Source organism: Tamandua tetradactyla, chromosome 6 (assembly GCF_023851605.1).
Source record: "Tamandua tetradactyla isolate mTamTet1 chromosome 6, mTamTet1.pri, whole genome shotgun sequence".
Lineage (NCBI taxonomy): Eukaryota > Metazoa > Chordata > Mammalia > Pilosa > Myrmecophagidae > Tamandua > Tamandua tetradactyla.
This window is the reverse complement of record NC_135332.1, coordinates 51,401,886-51,420,439: the sequence shown is the minus strand read 5'-3', so window position 1 is coordinate 51,420,439 and position 18,554 is coordinate 51,401,886. Positions and strand designations below refer to the sequence as shown.

At 36.9% G+C, this 18,554-nt stretch overlaps 1 protein-coding gene across 4 annotated transcripts in view; it reads right to left on the bottom strand.

The window, feature by feature from the left end:
* NLK (nemo like kinase) overlaps window positions 1–18,554 on the bottom strand; it is a 245,244-nt gene that overhangs the window by 30,903 nt on the left and 195,787 nt on the right. For all 4 annotated transcript variants that reach the window (XR_013177722.1, XM_077165281.1, XM_077165282.1 and 1 more), the window contains 2 exons: window positions 9,680–9,781; window positions 3,701–3,787 (listed from right to left, as the gene is read on the bottom strand). Coding sequence is in view for 3 of the 4 variants with exons in the window: in XM_077165281.1 (XP_077021396.1) it covers window positions 3,701–3,787; window positions 9,680–9,781 (189 nt within the window). In the remaining variant the exon portion in view is untranslated. The remainder of the gene's footprint in view (window positions 1–3,700; window positions 3,788–9,679; window positions 9,782–18,554) is intronic.

The window sequence follows — 18,554 nt, the reverse complement described above, 5'->3', positions numbered from 1 at the left end:
TATGAAAAAAGATAATGGAAAATAAATTTGAGGGTGTACATTTAAGAGTAGAAGGAAGTGGGCGGGCCGCGGTGGCTCAGCGGGCAAAGTGCTTGCCTGCCATGCCGGAGGACCTCGGTTCGATTCCCGGCCCCAGCCCATGTAAAAAACAAACAAACAAACAAAATACAATAAAACAAGAAAATGTTTAAAGATGTTTCCCTTTCTTCCTTCCTTCCTTCCTTCTCTCTGTCTTTCCTTCCCTTCCTCCCTCTTTCTAAAAAAAAAAAAAAAAAAAAAGAGTAGAAGGAAGTGAGCTTTATAATACCAATGAATACGAAAGGCGCAACAATACATGTTAAATATTTCAAAGTGAGCTCAGTGTTGATAGGTTTATTTATCAGAATAAAAGGCTTATAAACCCTTTATTGCAAATTGTTTCACGGATGATAGAAAAAAAAGAGTAAGGCTAGAAATTGAGTTTTTCTTTCAGATAAAGTATCTAAGTTATTTCTATTTTTGGCATGGGCAGGCTCTGGGACTTGAACCTGGGTCTCTGGCATGACAGGTGAGAATTCTGCCACTGAGCCACCGCTGCACCTCCCTAAGTTATTTTACGCCCAGAATAGAGAAATCTCTTTTTGGTTTTTTTCTTTTTGGGTGCATAGTCTGGGAATCGAACCTGAGAAGTCTCTTTTTTAAAACCAAAATATTCTGTTAACTTTATGTGTTTTTGGAACGTTCAAATAAAAAGTAAAAAGCTTTTGTTAAAATTTCTAATAATTGTTACCTATAATAGGCTTTAAAAATATTGCCTTCAACTATTTATCACCTTTAAACATTTTGACTTATAGTCATATTTTTTCTTCCTCTGACAACTCTTTTTTGATATACCTTGTCCAAATTCATAATAATTCAACTGTGTTTGAGTTTCTTGGCTGGCCACTGTATAACAAAAAGCTTTATTCCTTGACCTTATAAAAGGAGGAATACTAAAAATAATTAGATGTTTGATATTCTCCATATATTTGATTAGTTCAACATTATATATAACGAGAGCTGTCCTGTTTATTCTCGCTTATACTAAAAAATTCAGCCTTTTTAGAATATTTACAAATAAGGAAGATGTATTAATGTAAATACATTGTACACTTTCCAGGTTAAAAGAAACAGACTCATGTTCAGGTAAAAAGATTGACACAAACTGTCAATAAAATAAAATAAAAGAAACAGAGCTCTTTATCTTATCCTCCTCTGGTGGTCTCTGCTTTCTCCTTACATTTGCCTATAGGTTACTGCTACAAATTAAAGAACAAGAATTGATACTTCTGTAAAAAACACCACAAGGACCAAAGTAAAGGACTGTATCTGATTTTTCTGACTTGTCGTTTGGGAATAAACTCATGCACACAGTTAATTGATAGCATCACTGAGGACTGAATCAAGTAACTGAGTTAAGATTTTCAGGAATCTTTCAGTCTAAAAGCAGATGACTTTGTGGTGGCAGAAGAGTAACAAAAGAAGAATTAACTACCTCATACTAAATGGACTAAGCAAACTGATATAATCTTTGGTTACAGTTTTGTCTTTAATGGATATAAAAACATTCCTTTCTTTATTCCTACTATAAAGCCAAACCACAATTTAAAAGGTTAAAACCAGAGTGACACACTTTAAAAAAAATTTTTTTTGCATGAGCAGGCACCAGGAATCAAACCCAGGTTTCTGGCATGGCAGGTGAGAACTCTGTCTGCTGAGCCACCGTGGCCCACCCCAGAATGAAACACTTTTAAAATGGTATCTTGTTCTACCTGAACCCTCTAGCAGAACCAGAAAGAAAAGAATCCTTAATATAGATTATAAACTAATAAAGTATGAGGCCAAATTAAAAATAATCTCAAAAATAACACATTTTTTATTGTCTACAACGTAGTGATAAGGTTAAATATTATGTAAAGTACTTTTACTAAATTCCTTTATTATTACGACAAAGTTATTTCCATAAATTCCATAAGAATCTGTCCTCCTTCATAGAGCTAAATCTAATTTGTAACTATTGCCATACCAAAAATTTCATTTCATTAGGTAATCCTACTATTAAGGAATAAGGATTATGTTTTACATGTAGAACTGATGTCTAAAAGTCTGCCAGGAAAACATGCTTGACACTTACTTGCTCTATGGCTTAGGAAATTCCAGCTCTAAAGGTAATAAAGGCTATGACCTCTTGATAGGCCAGTAACATTAATAAACATGGGATCTCAGAGAAAGAGAAAACTTTACAGTCATAAAAGTGCTGCAGGCAAAATCTGGTAGAGATGAATTAGATGATTCTTGGTTTCTAATAAAAATAGAACTAATAAAGAGAATAAAATATTTCTAACACAAAAAAATAGAAAATCCTCTACAAGCAGAAAGAAATTAACTCTGAAGCCTGAATTACATGTGGATCTAGTTTTGTTGACTATACCAGAGGAGGTCTTTATGTATCATCATCTCCTGTTAGGTATGTAAATTTAATTTTCAAGTAAAACAAAATATCAAACTAATGATAGATTTTTAAATCACTGGTTTGCTAAGCAAGTTATATGGTCAAAACCGCCCTTAATGGCAGGAGTTTGCTAAGCAAGTTATATGGTCAAAACCGCCCTTAATGACAATAAGGAGAAACTGCTGAAATAAGAGCTGTTACTTTGTCTTGTTTCAATATCACTAAGCATTTCCATATAGCACAGTAAAAACAAAAAAAATGGAAAACAAAAAATAAACATCAAACAAACCACCCACTTTGTGCCTTCAGCTAAAACAAAAGTACCTGGGTCACCTTGAGTACTTCTGGTTCCCCCAAAATAAAATTTTAGCCATTTCTCATAAACCTGGATTCTCTAAAAAATCATTTTTGCCCCTAATCTTAGTTATGCTAATGCCTGAAGATAGTTATGACCTTTGTGGATTGATAATCATGTGATAAGCAACAACCTTGGCCATGTTCAAAAGAAAAGAACAATGCAAATTTAACTTGGTAATTTTGTGGGTTTTTTTCCTACCTTTAAATACCCGTTGTGTGTTTTCTACTTGGTGAGCCAGCCTTCTGAAGTCTGATGTTCTTCTATGTTACTGGCACAAACTTGAAAAATATGTATTCTTTGGGTAAATGAATAAATGAAATGAATTTAAGGTGAAATTTTAATATGTCCTAGGAGAGTCAAGTCCAGAAATGGAATTTGGAAAAGCTACCCTCTGCAGAACCCAAAGATAAAATATTTCCTTACGCAATATAATGAACATATTTTTTTCAAATAGTCTTACAGTTTTTCCCTCCTATTTTAATACGGTATCAAACTCTTTTTACGAATATTGAGATGAATAAGACGAGTGATACCGTTCCTTATCTCTTTCTATCTAGATTTTTATGTGTTAAACATTAACCTTCTGTGTAAGAGTGAGCATGAGATAGATGTTTATTTTTTGAAAAGTCTTTATTTACACTGCCCGTCTATTCAAAACTAGAATGGTTCTCTTACAATACATGTATTTTTTTCATCTTATTTTATTTTATTGGAGGAGCTTTAGGTTTATGGAAAAATCATGCCTTCAATGCAGAGTTATACTATGCCACCCTATTATTAATACCTTACACTAGTGTGAAATGCTTGTTAAAACTCAATTACATTATTTTAAATTCATTTAAAAAATTAAAAAGGAAACAAACACTACTTACTGGATCAAAGACCAGCATCCTGCAAAGGAGATGAACAGCTTCATGTGTAGCCTGGCTAGACAAGGTGTAAAGTACAGGAAGAGATGGCTATGGGGAAAAAAAAAGAATGTGAAATATTTAACTGAGTCTTTGGGTAAGTAGGTATGCAATATGGCCAATTTAAGACAAGGCAAGCACCCAGCTTTAAAGATTATTTGTACACATAAGTCTACATTCAAAAGTAAGTGATTTCCCCCTCATTAACAAGTTTTCAAAAGCAGCAACTATTATTGACTTTTTCCACTAATGTTTTATATAGCATCATTACCCATCATAAATCAGCATAAAAAAGGCTAGGGAAAATGAAAATTAATTCTGTAAATAAATATGGTGCTTCTGTTAGCCTTATACTTTAAATGACTTTGGTAAGAAGGGAAGACTAAACGTGTAGTTATTGGAAAATAGAAGCTTTAAAACCTTGGCCATGTGCTCAGTTTGGCAGCACACATACAACAACAACAAAAAAAAAACAAAACCATCTTGGCCATGTTCAAAAGAAGCATGTGAACAATGTCTTATGGCAACATTACCATAAAATTGCTAAAATATCATACCTAAAGGAGCCCACAAATACAGAACACTTTAGAAATTTATAGACTCTTTTAAGAAAGTATGACATTGCTTTGTTGGTTCCATGTGAATTGCCTTTAGCACTGACTTCTCAATAACTGTTCTTTGTAAGAGGCAGGCATATCCACATGACCATATCTAACTCACTTGCACTGAGGCAGGGAGATGGCTTTGATACATAGGAAGCTTATAAAGCTTCTATTTCATTGCTTGGAGGGTCAGGGAACAGAGCTGGTAGAAAGCATTACTGCTCTGTCTCTCACACAACTATACTTTTTAACCTAGGGAAAAGGAGGAGTTAGGAAGGGGACAAAAAATGGTTGAACATCTGCTTTCTTCTAATGGCTCTGGTAGTAAGGTTGATTCTCCAAGCTTGGAAAATTCTAAATGTATTGCCAAATTATTTCTGGCTTGATTTTCATGACCCTTTCTTCTTCTTCTTTTTTATTATATAATATATATATATATATATATACACACACACACACACAAAAAGCAAAGAAAGAAAAAAGCAATAGTTTTCAAAGCACTCTTCAACCAGAAGTTACAGGAGAGATCCCAAAGTTTGAAAGAGGTATTATTTTTTATTTTTTTTAAGAGTTGCATGGTCTGGGAATTGAACCCGGGTCTCCGGCATGGCAGGCGGGAATTCTACCAATGAACTACTCTTGCACCTCCATGACACTTTATTTTTAAAAAGGAATAAACCCCTTAACAAGGTGACTGATTTTCCTGATGGCTTTTAGAACTTATTTCTACTCATAACCCTTCAGTCGCCAGACTAGGTTGGTGGATCACACCTATGAAAAATCAGCTCAAAGTCAAAGCCTGGGTTTAAAGAAAATGACCTAACTTTAAGTGTATTGACTTTACTAGTCTCTAAAAACTGAAAAGGCCGGCCAAACACATTTAATTTGGTTCTAATCCCTTCCTATTCTAAATACTTCATATGTCTTCTACTTTTTCAGGATACCTTATAACACTTTAAACTTTTAGGAAATAATTTCAGGGTAGAGAAGAATTTCATAGTTCTCTGGGACTACCTGTTTGGTACTATGCCCTAACTGCTTTGTTATGATTATACTATAACGTAGGTGTAGTATAAACTCTCACAAGGAGAGTTTTCAAAGCATACGTGAACATGATGAGATTATTTTTCCCTGTTCCTCATTTATTCTGCAGACAATGCTCATCATATTACTATAAAGTGAGACATTTAAACTTTGTTATTACATGAACATAGTCTGTTAATGGGGAAGAAGTGTGGTGATATGTGTGAGAAAAAAGGAGACGGAAAGAGAATGATTCACACTTGGGAGAATTTGACTATTTGAACACACACTGTTACATTATTAATTCTGAGATAAAATGGAAGCAACCCTTACTTGGAAACTTACGTTTCTTGTGGGGACATTGTCTTGTATTTTTTTAGGCTGTCAGTCTATGACAATTCAAAATATCCAGAAAGAAAAGTCCCTGCTATATGAGCATTCAGAGGTCAGAAAGAGCAACATGACTGCAACATGAGCAGGTCTCATGTTGGTCAGGCTCTCTACAACACCTGAGACAAAAGAAACACAATGCTGAAACTTCTTATTTCAGTCACAGCCTCAGAAACACGCTATGACAAATATTTAACATTGAGTATTTTACATATCTGCCTCCTTCCAACAAAAGCTACATAGGAAAATTCAACAAAAACAATAACAAAACACCTCAGGATCATCAGATGGTAATTATTTAGCATATAAAAGTTTTCTTCAAGATCAAGCAGAATTAGAGATAATATTGGAGTTCTAGTCTTTCCTTGCCACTATTTGGACAAATTAACATCTCTGGATCTCAGTATCCTTAAGTTTAAAATGAAAAGGTAGGGCGCATAGGAGGAGATTGATGGAGAAGAGGTTTTAATTCACAACTTAATTTACGTATATTTCCCCCATAACTTTTATTGGGTAAAGTGAAATAATTTGACATTCTTGAAAGATTCCGATTCTTGGTTCAAGTGTGAATTACTGTCCTCTTTCTCCCTAGCTTGTGCAGACTGACAGTCAAACTCAAGCTAATTCTTACCAAAATGTCACCCCATGAGCAATCCTTCCCTTTCCAAGTTCAAAGCGAATCTATCTCTCATCCTATTTTTTTTTTATAGTGGAGGTATATTATAGTTTAGAAGAATATAAATTCTTATATACTAGAATTTGTATTAGAAGGCTTGGGTTCAAATTCTAACTCTGCTATTACCAGATTTGGGTACATCACTTGAATCCTGGCTTTCTCATCTATAAAACAGCACCAATACTGACTTCCCTACCTACCATGATTAATAATCATTTAATGTATCCACCAAATGCTAGGCTTTGGGCTACGTGTTGGGGAAACAAAGATGAATAAGACCTATTCAATATGTAAGGAACATATGTTAACAAGTATTTCCAGAATACAGTGTTCCAGAGAACACTGAATAGGATAGAGAACAAGTTAGTAGATAAAATATATATGACTAATGGGCAGGCAACGGTGGCTCAGTGGTAGAGTTCTTGTCTGCTATGATGTAGACCTGGGTTCAATTCCCAGTGCCTGCCCATGCAAAAAAAAAAAAAATTTTTTTTTAAATATATACAACTTGAAGAAGATGGGCCATGGAAAGGGGGCTTATAAAAATCAGATGAGTGGATATGAAGACTACTTAAGATTTCTAATGCATCTCTTTTTCCAAATTTTATTTTATTTTATAAGTGCATCTTAACACATGCACTGAAAATAAGCTAGGTTTTTATTTTAGCCTAAAATGTTCATGTTTTATGCTTTCTCCTTTTCTGCATTTATATACATGTAAAAAAAAAAAGGTACACAAAAAAAAGAAGAGTCAGGGCGGGCCGCGGTGGCTCAGCGGGCAAAGTGCTTGCCTGCTATGCCGGAGGACCTCGGTTCGATTCCCGGCCCCAGCCCATGTAACAAAAACGGAGAAACAGAATACAATAAAACCAGAAAATGTTTAAAGATGTTTCCCTTTCTTCCTTCCTTCCTTCCTTCTATCCTTCCTTCCTTCTCTCTGTCTTTCCTTTAAAAAAAAAAAAAAAAAAAAAAAAAAGAAGAGTCAATTCATAAAACCAATACCTCTTCAGAAAGTTAGCCATTAATAATTTAGTTCCTAGCCTTGGCTCTTCAGGAAAGATGTGCAGTGCTTAGAGATGCTGTGTTTCTAACTGCATTTTCTTTCCCTCTAATTCACCAGTTGTTATGGCTGAAACCAGTATGGGTCCAGAATATCAGGAATAGACAAGATGTTTATATTTCTTATCAAGTGTCATAGCATCAATGTAAAAGAAAGTTAAGATGTTTAGAAATATGACCTAATTATCTTATTTGGAAATAGGTTTTCACCTAACTTCCCCATCATTCACATACATTTTCTTTTTTAAGGTGACCTTTGAGCAGAAATTGTCTTCTAACTAATTTTTACCTCACTACTCTTTTCTTCGAAAACATTCTCAGACCAAGACTAGCCAGGGCTACCCCTAACTTTTACTGTGGTGTTCCCCTATAGAGATCCCTAAACTTATTGATAAAGCAAGCAAACGAAGAGGCATTACTGTTAAAAAGAGGTCAATTAATCAGGAAAGTTAATGTAAAAATGGGTATGAAAGGATTCTGGTAGGCATTTCAACCCATTTAACTCAAACAAAAACAAGAGTTTTAATTTTTCCTTTCTTCCTCCTTGTTTTAGAAAGTAATGTGATATTTACAGTTTTTAATTTAATTGAAAGTGCCAGATTCTCACAACTAACAGGCTTAAAAATTTCTGTGAGAAAAAAACACTCACTTGTCAAGGATGCTCAAAAGAACGTACAATGACTTTGGTGCAGTAAGTTACATTTTTGAGCAGTTCTAGACAGCTGGCAGGAAACTCCTCAGGAAGTCTTGCTCTAGGTCATTGTTTAACAAGCCCTTGGCTCAAAGGATTAATTAACTGGCAACCATTAGAATAGCTAAAATTCCTTTAGAGATGGAAGGGTGGTACCAGGGTGTCTGATCTTCATCACTTTTCATTATTGGCTACCTTTAGCCAAGCAAGATTTACTGACCTAACAATTTAAAAAGGAAATTTATTTTGCTATTTCTTAGGAAACATTTACCATGAGGTATTGTTAATGTTCCTGATGTTGGCAAATAAATAGAACATAATCTTGTTAGTTCCTTCAAACATATAAACCTTCCCCTACATTAAGACTTACTGAAATTACTTTACAGTTAAAAACTAATGGCAGGGTGGTGCAACATTGGCTCAGTGGCAGAATTCGCGCCTGCCATGCTGGAGACATGGGTTTGATTCCCGGAGCCTGCCCATGCCAAAAACAAAACAAAACAAAACTAAATGCAACAGAAGGAAGTAACTGTCAGGGGGCTGACAGTATTTAAAATACAAGCATTCCCTCTTTAATTACTAGTCCTGGCTGGTTTTAGAAGTTAACACATTTTACCACATTGCCCTTTATACTTGTGAAAACTGAAGCTCTGGAGTCACGCTAGATTTACAAGAAAGGGAACTGCAAGGGAAGGAAAGGCCTTGCCTAAATGTTCTGGTTGGCAACTAGAGAGAAGAAGTGTTAAACTCAGTCATTTGGAACCATCAATAGTATCTGCTAAATGCCCAAATTAAAAGGAACCAGGTAAAGCACAGGAAAATTAGTTGCCAGGTCTTCTGCTCAAGCCTTATCTGTTTCAATTTGTTGCTTTTAGGAAAATGAATCCCTTTACTCGCTTCATATCATTAAACTGTTTTGTCTACTGGAGATTAGAAAAGCGCTAGTAAAAAAATGCTGCTAAATCAACAGGGTGGAAATAAAAAAACATTTTGTCTTTTTCAGCAGTGACTTGGCTGGTTGCAAGGAATATCAATCAGTACAAATCTGGCAATCTATCTTCATATTTACTAACAAGCACATCTGATTCTTTGTTAGTGACAAAAGTACAACAGCAATAATTTCACATTCCTGGTTGGAATAAGAGACAGCAGGTATTTTGGAGGGACATTCTTGAAGTACATGATCTAGGTTATGGAACTAAGGTCAAAGTTCCACCCCAGTAAATTTTTCCATATATACCCATAAAACAGGAGGCACAAAGCCAGGAGTTACTTATTAGCAAAGGTGCTACAAAATATGTACTTTCTCCTATGATATTCCGAGTGGCCACAATTTACTTGCTTTGATGAATATTTAACATCTTTTTAAGGCCATGATGTAAAAAAAATAAAACCCACAAATAATATTTTTGTTTAAAATTTTTCAATATATTATTCTCTTGGAAGGGAAATTCTATCCAAATAGGTGGTCATCAGATATAGATATACCCCCCTTCCCTTACCTGTTTATGAGGACCCCTGAGTATGTGTGCCTTAGCGCCTTCACAAGCCGTCCTCATTGCTTCCAGTGATGGTGTGCCCAACAGATCTGTGATCAAGTCCAACTACAAGGAAACATGAAATATAGATGGATAGTAGTAAAATAGTAACAACCTTTCATTACTTTTACATCACAACCTTAGAGACAAGGACCAAAATGGGGGGGAAAAAAAAAGCCAAAACAAAACTTAGGGCACATTCCAGGAAACTGAAAGGAGCAGCAACTCTCACTTTCTGGTCTATTAAAAAAAGAAGGAATCCATACAATAGAAATATAGAAAATAGATTCTAGCAAGCCTAGCAGTCTAAGGCTAGAGTAATTTAGGAGTCTTCATCTGCCTGCCCTGTCTTGATACCATAGCTTCTATAATCTTTGCTCTTCTGCTGACGGCTAATGTTATTCTTTTCCACAGTCAACAGATTCTGTGGATAGATTCTGATGCTTCAAATGGATCCAGCCTCATTAAGGAGCTAACCCATAAATCAGACAGCTGTGATTTAATAAATACTCAAAAATCATACCCAAAATGAAAGCTAAGCCTCAATGTTTGGGATAGTACATATCTTTTACAGTCTAATCATGTAAGAATCTCTTATACTGGCAGAAAACTGTGGTACTTGGAAAACTATAACACACTTTAGGCTACAGTTAATTACCTGGGTGCAATAAAAAGATCAATACAAATGGTCTTCTTGCAAAAACAAGTCTTTGTAGGTAATAAACTACTTTAATTTTTCTGTGCTATAATTGTTCTAACTTTATAACCTAATTAGAATAATATTTCATTTGAATCTCTCCAGAATGGGAAACTCTTATCAACTCTTCTTTTCCTATTTCTGGGGTTGCTGAATATAAAGCATTGATCTAAACTATGAGGTAGCCACCAGCAACACTGCCTTCAGGGATAATGGGGATACTTGAGAAGCATGGTTTCCTCAGAAGTCAAAATTTCTACCTAAAGCTTTTTGGGAAAAGTGTATAGGCGATAACTTTTGGACCTCTAACAACCAACTAAAGGCAGAAGGAAATGGATGGCTCGTGAAAACAAACGGAAACATTCAGGAAAAGTTGTTCAACATGGGTCAGATCCACTGAAATAAAGTTTGCTGGTTCTATACAGTATCTATGATACAGAGAACATGCTATAGAAAAGTACTACTCCATTTAAAAGTTAGACTCTTCCTATACACTGAAAACAGATAGCTATGAATTCTCTTCCAGTGGCCACCTGAGATTGACAAACTCAAGGTTGGTGTATTTTTTCTAGAACATGAGATCTCTGAATCCATCACAGTTGTTTCATAGTTCCTTTTACATATTATTTTTAGCAACAACTTGAGGTCCTTGCTCTCTATATAGGATTTAAACACCACCTTAATTTACTTAAGCTTTTCTGCATCTAACATAGTAATCAGTAATTTTTTTTTTTTTTTGCATGGGCAGGCACCGGGAAATGAAACAATCACAAACATTTTATGGACACTTCTTATCTTTAGATATGAAAATCTTATAAGTAATTAAGAGTCTGATGAACTTTGTTTTCTAAATTTTGAATATAGCAAACTTTCCTAAAACCACATGTACACATGGAAATATAAAATATACTATAATCTCTAAGATTGATTTCAGACTGATTACTAGCAATCGTACTAAAGACAAACATTCAGTTGGACTTACGCGTATCATGACTCAAATGCTTTTAAGCATTCTCTGAAGATTTTTAACAAAGAAACAATTTTAGAGTTTTAAAGAAAATGAACAGTAAAGTGTGTATTATCAATAGTACCCAACTTTAGATTATATATTTTATGCATCTGATAATTTTTTACTATCAAAATCTATTTTTAAGAACTAAAAAAAAAAGACTGAATGCATAGAAAAAAATAAATTTAAATGTTGATCATTGCATATATAGTTTTTACTTTATTAGCTAAAAATTCTTTGTAGAAAGAGCACGAAAAAAATGATTCATCTCTGGTCAAGTTGCAGGGATTATTTACAAAGAAACCTGAAGAAACATGGTAGTCAATATAAGCCTTTTAAAACTCAATAAAATCTTAACAATTCCTTGCTCAAAACCTTCATATTGTTTTCCACCACACTTAGGACACTCTTCCCCAATATCTTGTTTGCTCACTCATTTTTTTCTTTTTTTATTAACGGAAAGAAAAAAAAAAAAAAAGAAATTAACACAACATTTAGAAATCATACCATTCTACATATGCACTCAGTAATTCTTAACATCATCACATAGATGCATGATCATTGTTTCTTAGTACATTTGCATCGGTTTAGAGGAACTAGCAACACAACAGAAAAAGATATAAAATGTTAATATAAAGAAAAGAAATAAAAGTAGTAGTAATAGTAAAAAACAACAACAACAAACAAACCAACAAGCAAACAAAAACAAAAAAAACCCTATAGCTCAGATGCAGCTTCATTCAGTATTTTAACATGATTACTTTACAATTAGGTATTATTGTGCTGTCCATTTTTGAGTTTTTGTATCTAGTCCTGTTGCACAGTCTGTATCCCTTCAGCTTCAATTACCCATTGTCTTACCCTGTTTCTAACTCCTGCTGAACTCTGTTACCAATGACATATTTCAAGTTTATTCTCGAATGTCCGTTCACATCAGTGGGACCATACAGTATTTGTCCTTTAGTTTTTGGCTGGATTCACTCAGCATAATATTCTCTAGGTCCATCCATGTTACTACATGGTTCATAAGTTTATCTTGTCTTAAAGCTGCATAATATTCCATCGTATGTATATACCACAGTTTGTTTAGCCACTCTTCTGTTGATGGAGATTTTGGCTGTTTCCATCTCTTTGCAATTGTAAATAACGCTGCTATAAACATTGGTGTGCAAATGTCCGTTTGTGTCTTTGCCCTTAAGTCCTTTGAGTAGATACCTAGCAATGGTATTGCTGGGTCGTATGGCAATTCTATATTCAGCTTTTTGAGGAACCGCCAAACTGCCTTCCACAGTGGTTGCACCCTTTGACATTCCCACCAACAGTGGATAAGTGTGCCTCTTTCTCCGCATCCTCTCCAGCACTTGTCATTTTCTGTTTTGTTGATAATGGCCATTCTGGTGGGTGTGAGATGATATCTCATTGTGGTTTTGATTTGCATTTCTCTAATGGCCAGGGACATTGAGCATCTCTTCATGTGCCTCTTGGCCATCCGTATTTCTTCTTCTGGTAGGTGTCTGTTTAAGTCTTTTTCCCATTTTGTAATTGGGTTGGCTGTCTTTTTGTTGTTGAGTTGAACATCTCTTTATAAATTCTGGATACTAGACCTTTATCTGATATGTCGTTTCCAAATATTGTCTCCCATTGTGTAGGCTGTCTTTCTACTTTCTTGATGAAGTTCTCTGATGCACAAAAGTGTTTAATTTTGAGGAGCTCCCATTTATTTATTTCCTTCTTCAGTGTTCTTGCTTTAGGTTTAAGGTCCATAAAACCACCTCCAGTTGTAAGATCCATAAGATATCTCCCAACATTTTCCTCTATCTGTTTTATGGTCTTAGACCTAATGTTTAGATCTTTGATCCATTTTGAGTTAACTTTTGTATAGGGTGTGAGAGATGGGTCTTTTTTCATTCTTTTGCATATGGATATCCAGTTCTCTAGGCACCATTTATTGAAGAGACTGCTCTGTCCCAGGTGAGTTGGCTTGACTGCCTTATCAAAGATCAAATGTCCATAGATGAGAGGGTCTATATCTGAGCACTCTATTCGATTCCATTGGTCGATATATCTATCTTTATGCCAATACCATGCTGTTTTGACCACTGTGGCTTCATAATATGCCTTAAAGTCAGGCAGCGCGAGACCTCCAGCTTCGTTTTTTTTCCTCAAGATGTTTTTAGCAATTCGGGGCACCCTGCCCTTCCAGATAAATTTGCTTATTGGTTTTTCTATTTCTGAAAAATAAGTTGTTGGGATTTTGATTGGTATTGCATTGAATCTGTAAATCAATTTAGGTAGGATTGACATCTTAACTATATTTAGTCTTCCAATCCATGAACACGGTATGCCCTTCCATCTATTTAGGTCTTCTGTGATTTCTTTTAGCAGTTTTTTGTAGTTTTCTTTATATAGGTTTTTTGTCTCTTTGGTTAAATTTATTCCTAGGTATTTTATTCTTTTAGTTGCGATTGTAAATGGGATTCGTTTCTTGATTTCCGCCTCAGCTTGTTCATTACTAGTGTATAGAAAACCTACAGATTTTTGAATGTTGATCTTGTAGCCTGCTACTTTGCTGTACTCATTTATTAGCTCTAGTAATTTTGTTGTGGATTTTTCTGGGTTTTCTACATATAGTATCATATCGTCTGCAAACAGTAATAGTTTTACTTCTTCCTTTCCAATTTTGATGCCTTGTATTTCTTTTTCTTGCCTAATTGCTCTGGCTAGAACTTCCAACACAATGTTGAATAATAGTGGTGATAGTGGACATCCTTGTCTTGTTCCTGATCTTAGGGGGAAAGTTTTCAATTTTTCCCCATTGAGGATGATATTAGCTGTGGGTTTTTCATATATTCCCTCTATCATTTTAAGGAAGTTCCCTTGTATTCCTATCTTTTGAAGTGTTTTCAGCAGGAAAGGATGTTGAATCTTGTCAAATGCCTTCTCTGCATCAATTGAGATGATCATGTGATTTTTCCGCTTTGATTTGTTGATATGGTGTATTACATTAATTGATTTTCTTATGTTGAACCATCTTTGCATACCTGGGATGAATCCTACTTGGTCATGATGTATAATTCTTTTAATGTGTTGTTGGATACGATTTGCTAGAATTTTATTGAGGATTTTTGCATCTGTATTCATTAGAGAGATTGGTCTGTAGTTTTCTTTTTTTGTAATATCTTTGCCTGGTTTTGGTATGAGGGTGATGTTGGCTTCATAGAATGAATTAGGTAGTTTTCCCTCCACTTCGATTATGTTGAAGAGTTTGAGGAGAGTAGGTACTAATTCTTTCTGGAATGTTTGATAGAATTCACATGTGAAGCCGTCTGGTCCTGGACTTTTCTTTTTAGGGAGCTTTTGAATAACTAATTCAATCTCTTTACTTGTGATTGGTTTGTTGAGGTCGTCTATTTCTTCTTGAGTCAAAGTTGGTTGTTCATGTCTTTCCAGGAACCTGTCCATTTCTTCTAAATTGTTGTATTTATTAGCGTAAAGTTGTTCATAGTATCCTGTTATTATCTCCTTTATTTCTGTGAGGTCAGTAGTTATGTCTCCTCTTTCATTTCTAATCTTATTTATTTGCATCCTCTCTCTTCTTCTTTTTGTCAATCTTGCTAAGGGCCCATCAATCTTGTTGATTTTCTCATAGAACCAACTTCTGGTCTTATTGATTTTCTCTATTGTTTTCATGTTTTCAATTTCATTTATTTCTGCTCTAATCTTTGTTATTTCTTTCCTTTTGCTTGCTTTGGGATTAGTTTGCTGTTCTTTCTCCAGTTCTTCCAAATGGACAGTTAATTCCTGCATTTTTGCCTTTTCTTCTTTTCTGATAAAGGCATTTAGGGCAATAAATTTCCCTCTTAGCACTGCCTTTGCTGCGTCCCATAAGTTTTGATATGTTGTGTCTTCATTTTCATTTGCCTCTAGGTATTTACTAATTTCTCTTGCAATTTCTTCTTTGACCCACTTGTTGTTTAAGAGTGTGTTGTTGAGCCTCCATGTATTTATGAATTTTCTGGTCCTCCGCCTATTATTGATTTCCAACTTCATTCCTTTATGATCCGAGAAAGTGTTGTGTATGATTTCAATATTTTTAAATTTGTTAAGACTTGCTTTGTGACCCAGCATATGGTCTACATTTGAGAATGATCCATGAGCACTTGAAAAAAAGGTATATCCTGCTGTTGTGGGATGTAATGTCCTATAAATGTCTGTTAAGTCAAGTTCATTTATAGTAATATTCAGGTTCTCTATTTCTTTATTGATCCTCTGTGTAGATGTTCTGTCCATTGATGAGAGTGGTGAATTGAAGTCTCCAACTATTATGGTAGATGTGTCTATTTCCCTCTTCAGTGTTTGCAGTGTATTCCTCACGTATTTTGGGGCATTCTGGTTCGGTGCATAAATATTTATGATTGTTATGTCTTCTTGCTTAATTGTTCCTTTTAATAGTATATAGTGTCCTTCTTTGTCTCTTTTAACTGTTTTACATTTGAAGTCTAATTTGTTGGATATTAGTATAGCCACTCCTGCTCTTTTCTGGTTGTTGTTTGCATGAAATATCTTTTCCCAACCTTTCACTTTCAACCTATATTTATCTTTGGGTCTAAGATGTGTTTCCTGTAGACAGCATATAGAAGGATCCTGTTTTTTAATCCATTCTGCCAGTCTCTATCTTTTAATTGGGGAATTCAGTCCATTGACATTTAGAGTTATTACTGTTTGGATAATATTTTCCTCTACCATTTTGCCTTTTGTATTATATATGTCATATCTGACTTTCCTTCTTTCTACACTTTTCTCCATGTCTCTCTCTTCTGTCTTTTTGTATCTGACTCTAGTGCTTCCTTTAGTATTTCTTGCAGAGCTGGTCTCTTGGTCACAAATTCTCTTAGTGACTTTTTGTCTGAGAATGTTTTAATTTCTCCCTCATTTTTGAAGGACAATTTTGCTGGATATAGGAGTCTTGGCTGGCAGTTTTTCTCTTTTAGTAACTTAAATATATCATCCCACTGTCTTCTAGCTTCCATGGTTTCTGCTGAGAAATCTACACATAGTCTTATTGGGTTTCCCTTGTATGTGACGGATTGTTTTTCTCTCGCTGCCTTCAAGATCCTCTCTTTCTCTTTGACCTCTGACATTCTAACTAGTAAGTGTCTTGGGGAACGCCTATTTGTGTCTAATCTCTTTGGGGTGCGCTGCACTTCTTGGATCTGTAATTTTAGGTCTTTCATAAGAGTTGGGAAATTTTCAGTGATAATTTCTTCCATTAGTTTTTCTCCTCCTTTTCCCTTCTCTTCTCCTTCTGGGATACCCACTACACGTATATTTGTACAGTTCACATTGTCCTTGAGTTCCCTGATACCTTGTTCAAATTTTTCCATTCTTTTCCGGATAGTTTCTGTTTCTTTTTGGGATTCAGATGTTTCATCCTCCAAATCACTAATTCTATCTTCTGTTTCTTTAAGTCTGTCATTGTAGGTATCCATTGTTTTTTCCATCTTTTCTACTTTATCTTTCACTTCCATAAGTTCTGTGATTTGTTTTTTCAGTTTTTCTATTTCTTCTTTATGTTCAGCCCATGTCTTCTTCATGTCCTCCCTCAATTTATCGATTTCGTTTTTGAAGAGGTTTTCCATTTCTGTTCGTATATTCAGCATTAGTTGTTTCAGCTCCTGTATCTCATTTGAACTATTGGTTTCTTCGTTTGACTGGGCCATATGTTCAATTTTCTGAGCGTGATCCGTTATCTTCTGCTGGCGTCTGGGCATTTAGTCAGATTTCCCCGGGTGTTCGACCCCACAACTTGAAAGATTTTTCTGCGCAATCTCTGGGTTCTGTTCTTCCTATCCTGCCCAGTAGGTGGCGCTCGTGGCACACGCCTGTCTGTGGGTTCCACCAGCGAAAGTTGCTGTGGGTCCCTCAACTCTGGAAAACTCTCGCCGTAGGGGAGGTTCGGCAACCGAAGCGTCTTGGAGGAATGCCAGCCGGCCCGGGGTTCCAAACGCGGGGAGGGTCGCCGGCCGTCGCAGCACAGGAGAGCGTCCGGCCAAATTAGCCAGTCGGCCCGGGGCACCAAGCGTGGCGGGAGGGCGCCAGCTGTCGCAGCCCGGGAGAGTACACTGTTCCCAACCGACGGGGGAGTCACGTGTTTGGAAGGGATCCCCCGGTCACTGTTCTCCGCAGTCTGGGGATTTCCGACCCAACTATCTCAGTTGTTCCGGGGGGCCTCGTGTGGTGGGGGCACCAGCCGCCGCGGCCTAAGGGGACCGCCTGTCCAATTCTACCAGCTGGCCCAGGAAGGTGGAAGGGAGGGACTCCAGTCGCTTGCCGTCCCACCCAGGAAAGCCCGTGCCCCTTGGTGATCTCACCGGAGCTGGTTCTCCCAGATAGTCAGCCGTTCCAGGATGGGGTACGCTGTCCCTTTGATCTCCCTCGTGGTTCCGGGAGCTGCTCTGTATTATCTCCACTCCCCCAGTAGCTGTTCTGGAGGAGGAAAGGTGAGGGCGGCAAGGCTGTCGAGGCTGGTGGCGGAGGAGCACGGTGAAGGCGGGGGAAGAGGGCACCGTGGTGGTTGGAGAGCAGCCGGAGCAGGAGGGGGAGGAGAGGGGAGAAGGAGGGCGGGCGGCTCAGCTGCTGCGGGGCTTGGGCGCCGCGCGGCGGCCCGGCGGAGAAAGAGAGGGGAGAAGGAGGGCGGGCGGCTCGGCTGCTGCGGGGCTTGGGCGCCGCGCGGCGGGCCGGCGGAGAAAGAGAGGGGAGAAGGAGGGCGGGCGGCTCGGCTGCTGCGGGGCTTGGGCGCCGCGCGGCGGGCCGGCGGAGAAAGAGAGGGGAGAAGGAGGGCGGGCGGCTCGGCTGCTGCGGGGCGTGGGCGCCGCGCGGCGGGCCGGCGGAGAAAGAGAGGGGAGAAGGAGGGCGGGTGGCTCGGCTGCTCTTGCTTCACTCATTTTACTTGGATCACACCTCATGTTACTTCTTCAGTTCCTCTGTCATTATCCCTGATCTAGCTTTTTTTGTTTTTACTTCATAGAACGTATTACCTGGGATTATATTTATTTGCACACTTGTTTATTTTCTGTTTCATGTGAAAGCTTAACAAAAACAGGAACTAACCTTGTCTTACTTACTGCTGTGTC